The 9,829-nt window shown below is 44.5% G+C and overlaps 1 protein-coding gene across 4 annotated transcripts in view; it reads right to left on the bottom strand.

Annotated features, from left to right (window-relative positions):
- Positions 1–455: 455 nt before the first annotated feature.
- Positions 456–9,829, bottom strand: part of CHM (CHM Rab escort protein) — a 97,759-nt gene continuing 88,385 nt past the window's right edge. For 3 of the 4 annotated variants that reach the window (XM_058197040.1, XM_058197041.1, XM_058197044.1), the window contains 2 exons: positions 5,376–5,545; positions 3,395–4,138 (listed from right to left, as the gene is read on the bottom strand). In XM_058197040.1, the coding sequence (XP_058053023.1) occupies positions 3,953–4,138; positions 5,376–5,545 (356 nt within the window). In that variant the 3' untranslated portion in view covers positions 3,395–3,952. Of the gene's footprint in view, positions 1,202–2,444; positions 2,615–3,394; positions 4,139–5,375; positions 5,546–9,829 lie in introns of those variants that run through there. The other variant, XM_058197043.1, reaches the window with a different exon arrangement.

Below are 9,829 nucleotides of genomic sequence, written 5' to 3'. Positions count from 1 at the left end.
AGACCTTTGCTCATAAATAACAGATTTTTATTTTAGAAATGTTACCTAAAAGGATTCATTTTTCTACTGGATCACTTCAGCAGCAGGGGAATAAAAAGGTGCGAATATTGAATGAACTTCAACGGGCTTGAAGGATAACACCGCCACTCGTTAAAAAATTCAATTAACCTTATCTTTCTTTAACATGATTAATTATCCTACAGATAAATGACTCCTTTGGGGAAGAAAAAAAGAGTATCATCTTTTGAGCCATACCTGTCTAGCATGCTTTGCTTGTCCTCCTTCCTTTTGCCAAACCAACTTGTCCTTTTTAGCATATTTGTATGTATGCAATTCATAAAAAAAAAAGACGGGAATCCACAATAGTTCTAGAACGTTCTTTTTGTAACAGTTCAAAACTGGCCGGTTGCAAATTTAATACGCAGGTGTTTGAAAGTTTAAAAATGCGACCCACTCACTGTTTCCAAGAAAGCTGCGCGATCTACTTTATTACGCAAGTTTGCTGAGGTTTAAGACAAGTGAGTTTCAAAGCCACTTCAGAGATGATTCTGTACAGCAAGCCGAAACGGAACTGTGTTAATATTGAAAGGCGTAGCTTTCAGGAAGAAGAATTTGTGCCGTAACAGAAGACGTATGTTCCCAACAAGAGGGGACTGGGGAGGTGGGAATGCCTGGGAATCAGTTTGCCCTTCCTTTGAAAAACAAGCCAAATGACATATGGAGCTACTGTTGACTTGGGCCAACTGGCCGAACTGGCCCTGAAGGTTGGAAAGCCTTATTTACAAGATATCGACATGGGTTTCTAGGAGAAATGAGTCAAGCATGTAATACTTTTTTTTTTTAACCCAATGACTGGAAGGCCCTTCATATTCCCAACTCAATTCAAGTCTTATCAAACCAACTCCGCAGAGGCCCCCACCCTAATTCCTGGAGTTACACACGATGCACAACAACTGTTAGAACTCTGCTCAGGGTCTGGGGCCACCGGGTTTCGATTCCGGGCCTAGTCGCCACCTCATTCCTCAGGAGGTTCTTCTTCAAGGTTCTTCTCGGGCACCTTTTCTGCCTTGCCTTCTGATGGATTGCTGAACCCAGGATCTTCGGGCTGAGTTCCATCTCCATCGTAGATGATATCTTCGGGATTGGGAGGTGGGGGACAGAATTCTTCACCCGGGAACATTTCTTGAAAGATGGCTTCTGCCTGTTTGGAAAAACCAATATATTATTTTGGAAGTCTCGGGGGCTTCTTGGAAATCTTTCATTTTTATCTGGGCTCCCTCCTGTGCAATATTGTTATTTTACCAAATCACCAATAGGGTGTTAAAAACCTATTTATCAAATAGGTTTTATAACAGATGGTGGCCAATGCAATTGGGAATCCAGGTTGGTGGTGAAATGCACTTATCTTCGCTACCGGTTTGGGAATGTGAGCACGCTCGCGCCTCTTCTGCGCATGTGCAGAGGGTCAAAAACGGGACGTAATGACGTTCCGGCGGGTGGGCAGAGACTCCCGTTGCCGGCTCTACCGGTTTACGCGAGCCGGATAGAACCGGCTGAATTTTACCACTGATCCAGATGCTTTGCCCCAGTTCTTTCTCTTTCTCCTTCTCTCCTTCCTTCCTTCTCTCTCCTTTCCTTCCTTTCTTCTTCCTTCCTTCTTCCCTCCCTCCATCTCTCCCTCCCATACTTTCTGTTTCCTCATAGGCTGCCAAGCTGTCAGGATAGTTTTTACCTGAATACACTGTCAGCAGAAGATTTTAAGTGAGTTACTTATAGACCCTGGGCTATAAGTAGCTCACCTCTGTGTTAAAAAGACAGGGAATAATTTAAAGAAGTATGAAAACCATGCCACAGACTTTAATCCAACTGATATCAAAAGAAGGAGAGTCAAAGGGAAATGTTGATCGGCTCAGAGAATATAAATATGCTTGAAGCGTCATTAATACATGCTTTTGTATGAGCACACAGGTAAATCTAGTCACCATTTATTCTTAAACAATGTAAGCAAGGTAAATAAATATACATGCAAGGTATTTTAAATTACTATTGGTTTTTTTTTCTCCCCCTGCAAAATACCTGATATCTATTTGGCCTGAGAGAACTTGCTTGCCTTAGTCGTTTATATATTCCTACCTTACCCAGAAAAGGGTCTCTGGTGGCTCAACAGACTAATGCAGTTTGTTATTAACAGCAGCTGCTTGCAATTACTGCAGGTTCAAGCCCCACCAGGCCCAAGGTTGACTCAGCCTTCCATCCTTTATAAGGTAGGTAAAATGAGGACCCAGATTGTTGGGGGCAATAAATTGACTTTGTATATAATATACAAATGGATGAAGACTATTGCTTGACATAGTGTAAGCCGCCCTGAGTCTTCGGAGAAGGGCGGGATATAAATGCAAATAAAAATTAAAAAAAATATAAAAAAATAAAAGTGAATGATGTACCTGTTTGACAGCGCAGTCATTCCCTAGTCCCCCGTCCGGCCCAGAACAAACATACATATTGGAGGGCAGATTATCATACGAAGCCCTGTCAACGCTGGAGGAATCCCTCATGTTGAAATACACAGACCAGAGAATCTGAGGTTTGGTTCCTTCCCCTTCATCTTCCCCTTCTGAAAAGAGAAGGCAACTGTCTTAGCATCCGCAGCTTTCAAAGGAACTGAAACCTGGAAGAATTCACAAAATCTGAAAAGCAAAGCATTGGGGATTCTCTTTAAAGGAAGAAGGTAGCGAACATTTCTGACTCTGCGCATCACTGATGGCAACGGGGGGGGGAGGGGGAGAAGAGGATGATTTCCACATGTGCCCACCACTTAACAGTTTAACAGAGTTGGGAGGGACCTCGTAGGTCATCTAGTCCAACCCACCTCTGGGCGGTACCCACAGGTAGTGTCACTACTTCCGTCAGCCAAGTTGTGTGGCAGGCCCTCAAGACCTTTGCTCATAAATAACAGTTTTTTATTTTAGAAATGTTACCTAAAAGGATTCATTTTTCTACTGGATCACTTCAGCAGCAGGGGAATAAAAAGGTGCGAATATTGAATGAACTTCAACGGGCTTGAAGGATAACACCGCCACTCGTTAAAAAATTCAATTAACCTTATCTTTCTTTAACATGATTAATTATCCTACAGATAAATGACTCCTTTGGGGAAAAAAAAAAAGGAGTATCATCTTTTGAGCCATACCTGTCTAACATGCATTGCTTGTCCTCCTTCCTTTTGCCAAACCAACTTGTCCTTTTTAGCATATTTGTATGTATGCAATTCATAAAAAAAAAAAGAGGGGAATCCACAATAGTTCTAGAACGTTCTTTTTGTAACAGTTCAAAACTGGCCGGTTGCAAATTTAATACGCAGGTGTTTGAAAGTTTAAAAATGCGACCCACTCACTTGTTTCCAAGAAAGCTGCGCGATCTACTTTATTACGCAAGTTTGCTGAGGTTTAAGACAAGTGAGTTTCAAAGCCACTTCAGAGATGATTCTGTACAGCAAGCCGAAACGGAACCGTGTTAATATTGAAAAGCGTAGCTTTCAGGAAGAAGAATTTGTGCCGTAACAGAAGACGTATGTTCCCAACAAGAGGGGACTGGGGAGGTGGGAATGCCTGGGAATCAGTTTGCCCTTCCTTTGAAAAACAAGCCAAATGACATATGGAGCTACTGTTGACTTGGGCCAACTGGCCGAACTGGCCCTGAAGGTTGGAAAGCCTTATTTACAAGATATCGACATGGGTTTCTAGGAGAAATGAGTCAAGCATGTAATACTTTTTTTTTTTAACCCAATGACTGGAAGGCCCTTCATATTCCAAACTCAATTCAAGTCTTATCAAACCAACTCCGCAGAGGCCCCCACCCGAATTCCTGGAGTTACACACGATGCACAACAACTGTTAGAACTCTGCTCAGGGTCTGGGGCCACCGGGTTTCGATTCCGGGCCTAGTCGCCGCCTCATTCCTCAGGAGGTTCTTCTTCAAGGTTCTTCTCGGGCACTTTTTCTGCCTTGCCTTCCGATGGATTGCTGAACCCAGGATCTTCGGGCTGAGTTCCATCTCCATCGTAGATGATATCTTCGGGATTGGGAGGTGGGGGACAGAATTCTTCACCCGGGAACATTTCTTGAAAGATGGCTTCTGCCTGTTTGGAAAAACCAATATATTATTTTGGAAGTCTCGGGGGCTTCTTGGAAATCTTTCATTTTTATCTGGGCTCCCTCCTGTGCAATATTATTTTACCAAATCACCAATAGGGTGTTAAAACCTGTTTATCAAATAGGTTTTATAATAGATGGTGGCCAATGCAATTGGGCATCCAGGTTGGTGGTGAAATGCACTTATCTTCGCTACCGGTTTGGGAATGTGAGCACGCTCGCGCCTCTTCTGCGCATGTGCAGAGGGTCAAAAACGGGACGTAATGACGTTCCGGCGGGTGGGCAGAGACTCCCGTTGCCGGCTCTACTGGTTTACGCGAGCCGGATAGAACCGGCTGAATTTCACCACTGATCCAGATGCTTTGACCCAGTTCTTTCTCTTTCTCCTTCTCTCCTTCCTTCCTTCCTTCCTTCCTTCCTTCCTTCTTTCTTCCTCCTCCTCCTCCCTCCCTCCCATACTTTCTGTTTCCTCATAGGCTGCCAAGCTGTCAGGATAGTTTTTACCTGAATACACTGTCAGCAGAAGATTTTAAGTGAGTTACTTATAGACCCTGGGCTATAAGTAGCTCACCTCTGTGTTAAAAAGACAGGGAATAATTTAAAGAAGTATGAACACCATACCACAGACTTTAATCCAACTGATATCAAAAGAAGGAGAGTCAAAGGGAAATGTTGATCGGCTCAGAGAATATAAATATGCTTGAAGCGTCATTAATACATGCTTTTGTATGAGCACACAGGTAAATCTAGTCACCATTTATTCTTAAACAATGTAAGCAAGGTAAATAAATATACATGCAAGGTATTTTAAATTACTATTGGTTTTTTTTCTCCCCCCCGCAAAATACCTGATATCTATTTGGCCTGAGAGAACTTGCTTGCCTTAGTCGTTTATATATTCCTACCTTACCCAGAAAAGGGTCTCTGGTGGCTCAACAGACTAATGCAATTTGTTATTAACAGCAGCTGCTTGCAGTTACTGCAGGTTCAAGCCCCACCAGGCCCAAGGTTGACTCAGCCTTCCATCCTTTATAAGGTAGGTAAAATGAGGACCCAGATTGTTGGGGGCAATAAATTGACTTTCTATATAATATACAAATGGATGAAGACTATTGCTTGACATAGTGTAAGCCGCCCTGAGTCTTTGGAGAAGGGCGGGATATAAATGCAAATAAAAAAAATAAAATAAAATAAAAATAAAAAAAATAAAAGTGAATGATGTACCTGTTTGACAGCGCAGTCGTTCCCTAGTCCCCCGTCCGGCCCAGAACAAACGTACATATTGGAGGGCAAATTATCATACGAAGCCCTGTCAACGCTGGAGGAATCCCTCATGTTGAAATACACGGACCAGAGAATCTGAGGTTTGGTTCCTTCCCCTTCATCTTCCCCTTCTGAAAAGAGAAGGCAACTGTCTTAGCATCTATAGCTTTCAAAGGAACTGAAACCTGGAAGAATTCACAAAATCTGAAAAGCAAAGCATTGGGGATTCTCTTTAAAGGAAGAAGGTAGCGAACATTTCTGACTCTGCGCATCACTGATGGCAACCGGGGGGCAGGGGGGGGAGAGAAGGGGATGGTTTCTCATGTGCCCACCACTTAACAGTTTAACAGAGTTGGGAGGGACCTCGTAGGTCATCTAGTCCAACCCACCCCCCTCTGTGTGGGCAAACCTGCTGTCGCCAACTGCTCTTCCGGGTTCTGTCACGCGCATGCGCATCGGACAGTTATCCAGCGTGCATGCACACTGAACAGCTGCTCTTTTTCGCAAAGACCAGCTGTCTGGCGCGCATGCGCGCAATGGAACCCGGAAAAGCAGCTGGCTGCCCTGCGCATGCGCCCCGGTTAGCTGCTCTCTTCTGGGTTTTGGCGCTCCGGCGCGCGCACACATACAATCCAGTTTCGGCACATTGTGCCGAAAAGGTTCACCATCACTGCCCTACAGCATTTCTGACAGATGGCAGTCCAGTCTCTTCTTGAAAGCCTCCAGTGATGAAGCTCCCACAACTTCTGAAGGCAACTTCTGTTCCATCGGTTGATTGCTCTCTGTCAGGAATAGGTTGATCCCCTCCTCCCTGGGCAGCCCCTCAAATACTGGAAGACTCCTATCATGTCTCCCCTGGTCCTTCTCTTCACTAGATTATCCATGCCCAGTTCCTGCAACATTGTTCAATCGAATGCTTCTTGGGGGAAAAATACATTTTGATTTAAGTTTAACACCATCAAACAGATTAACAGATTAACAGAGTTGGAAGGGACCTTACAGGTCATCTAGTCCAACCCACCCCCCTCTGTGTGGGCAAACCTGCTGTCGCCAACTGCTCTTCCGGGTTCTGTCACGCGCATGCGCATCGGACAGTTATCCAGCGTGCATGCACACTGAACAGCTGCTCTTTTTCGCAAAGACCAGCTGTCTGGCGCGCATGCGCGCAATGGAACCCGGAAAAGCAGCTGGCTGCCCTGCGCATGTGCCCCGGTTAGCTGCTCTCTTCTGGGTTTTGGCACTCCGGCGCACGCACACATACAATCCAGTTTCGGCACATTGTGCCGAAAAGGTTCACCATCACTGCCCTACACGATTTCTGACAGATGGCAGTCCAGTCTCTTCTTGAAAGCCTCCAGTGATGAAACTCCCACAACTTCTGAAGGCAATTTCTGTTCCATCGGTTGATTGCTCTCTGTCAGGAATAGGTTGATCCCCTCCTCCCTGGGCAGCCCCTCAAATACTGGAAGACTCCTATCATGTCTCCCCTGGTCCTTCTCTTCACTAGATTAGCCATGCCCAGTTCCTGCAACATTGTTCAATCGAATGCTTCTTGGGGGAAAAATACATTTTGATTTAAGTTTAACACCATCAATCATATTAACAGATTAACAGAGTTGGAAGGGACCTTACAGGTCATCTAGTCCAACCCCCCGCTCAAACAGGAGACCCTACACCATTTCTGACAAATGGCAGTCCAATCTCTTCTTGAAAGCCTCCAGTGATGAAGCTCCCACAACTTCCGAAGGCAACTTCTGTTCCATCGGTTGATGGTTCTCACTGTCAGAAAATTTCTCCTTATTTCCAGGTTGAATCTCTCCTTGTTCAGTTTCCATCCATTATTCCTTGTCTGGACTTCAGATGCTTTGGAAAATAGCTTGACCCCCTCCTCTCTGTGGCAGCCCCTCAAATATTGGAAGACTCCTATCCTGTCTCCTCTGGTCCTTTTCTTCACTAGACTTGATATGCCCAGTTCCTGCAACCGTTCATCGTATGTTTTAGCCTCCATGCCCCTAATCATCTTGGTTGCTCTTTTCTTCACTCTTTCTAGAGTCTCAACTTGTGCAAATGGAGCTTTGCACATTTGCACGCTTTCCTGCTGCTTGTGCGGCCTGGTTAAGAATGTCTGTTAACTTCTCAGACACTTTTAGCTTCAAGTGACTATTATTATTATTATTATTATTATTATTATTATTATTATTATTATTATTATTATTATTATTATTTACACAAAATGACAGTATACACAGCAAACGAGATAAATATGCTGGATTTGGTATCACAGATCACTAGTCGAACACTTCCCAAGCGTTTAGGACTGTGTGATGTATCGGCGAATTATGCGAGCAGATCCCAGTAAGGTGACCTTCTGCAGCTGACCAATGGTGATCTTGTCAGCGCCAATTGCTTTTAAGTGCTTGCCTAGGTCTTTAGGCACAGTTCCCAGTGTGCCGAGTACCACTGGAACCACCTGCACTGGTTTATGCCAGAGTCTCTGCAATTCAATTCTCAAATCTTGATATCTGGTGACTTTTTCAAGTTGTTTCTCATCGATTCTGCTGTCACCAGGTATAGCAATGTCGACTATCCACACTTTTTTCTTTTCCACAATCGTGATATCCAGGGTATTGTGTTCCAAAACTTCTTGTTGTTGTTGTTGTTGTTGTTGTTGTTGTTGTTGTTATTATTATCACCATCATTATTATTATTATTATCATCATCATTTTAAAAAGATAGGTGGGTTAGAGCATCTAGCAGGGAACAAAGGAGATTATCCAGTCTTATTTGTGCCTGCGAACAAATTGTTGCCTGTAATCTTCAAAAAACTGTTCCCAAAAATAATAGTTCATTTCTTCTCGTATCGTTCGGGAGGGTCTGTCTGCCAGAAGAGAATGGAGCCTTTTCTTGAATATTATTAAAAGTTCCTACTGCTGCTATTTTATGAAAAAAAAAAGAAGAAGTTACTTCTTCATAATTTAGGCAGGAAAATGAATAAAGTCCTCTTCCTTTAGGTGACTTTGCTTCTCTGACCTGCCATGGCCCAGTGCTCGCTTTATCTGGTGATTCATTTTCAATAACTCCAACAGTATTTGTTCTGACATTTTAATTAAAATACGACTACTACCTCATCTTGATGATAAAAAGGCCTATGTGTCAATGAAAACTACCTTCTCAGTGCCTCAGTGCACCTGAGGACTCTCCTGATCAGAGGCTTCCTCTGAACGAACTCCGGGCAGCTTCTAAACAATACATCACTTCAAAACTAGACCATTTTAAACATTAAGATTAATGCTAAGAAAGAAAGGGGAGGGGAAGCCGGGAGGAAAGAGAAGGAAAGACAAACGTTCACAGGCAGCCTAGCTTTTATTTTTTCCTCCCCCTTCTGTTTAGGCTCTGGTAGTTCTTGATCGCAGTAAAAGTTAGACAATTTAAGTTTTGAGAAGCTTTGTTTGAAGCAAAGGATCTACCAAGGTTTATTTCACCTCTCTGCTAGTGGTAACAGAGTAGTAGACATCTTATCCCTCTCCTCCTCCTTCTTCCTCTTCCTCCTCCTCCTCTTCTTCTCCTCCTCCTCCTTCTTTGTCTCAGCCTTCTCCTCTTCCTCCTTCTCCTCCTCCTGCTCATCAGCCTTCTCCTCCTCCTCCTTCTTTGTCTCAGCCTTCTCCTCCTCCTCCTCCTCTTTCTTCTCCTCCTCCTTCTTTGTCTCAGCCTTCTCCTCCTCCTTCTCCTCCTTCTCCTCCTCCTCCTCCTTCTTTGTCTCAGCCTTCTCCTTCTCCTCCTCCTCCTCCTTCTTTGTCTCAGCCTTCTCCTCCTCCTCCTCCTCCTCCTTCTCCTCCTCCTCCTCCTTCTTTGTCTCAGCCTCCTCCTCCTCCTCCTCCTCCTCCTCCTCCTCCTCCTCCTCCTTCTTTGTCTCAGCCTCCTCTTCCTTCATCTCAGCCTTCTCCTTCTCCTCCTCCAAGAACTGATCCTGGGGATCGTCTGAAGTCTGCATTACAAGTAATCCTTGATTTACAACGGTTCATTTAGAGGAGGCGTGTCAAACTGGCGGCCTGCGGGGTGGATGCGTCTCCCACAGGTCACGCCCACCCCAGCTCCGCGACGGGGAAACACGTTGCAAAATGTCACGTCATGGCAACGAGTTTGACACCCGTGATTTTGAGACCGTTGGTTACAACATCCCTGGAAAAAAAGTGACGTATGACAGTTTGTCACACTTACGACCGCTGCAGCCTTCCCGTTGGTCGCGTGATCAAAAATTTGGATGCTTTGGCAACTGGTTCGTATTTATGACGATTGCAGTGTCCTGGGGGTCATGCGATCCCCTTTTGAGACCTTCTGGCAAGCAAAGTCAACGGGGAAACCAGAGTCACTGAAACAACCGTGGTACTAACTTAACCGCTGCAGCGACTCCCTTA

Source organism: Ahaetulla prasina, chromosome 11 (assembly GCF_028640845.1).
Source record: "Ahaetulla prasina isolate Xishuangbanna chromosome 11, ASM2864084v1, whole genome shotgun sequence".
NCBI lineage: Eukaryota > Metazoa > Chordata > Lepidosauria > Squamata > Colubridae > Ahaetulla > Ahaetulla prasina.
This window is presented reverse-complemented; position numbering and strand designations above follow the sequence as displayed.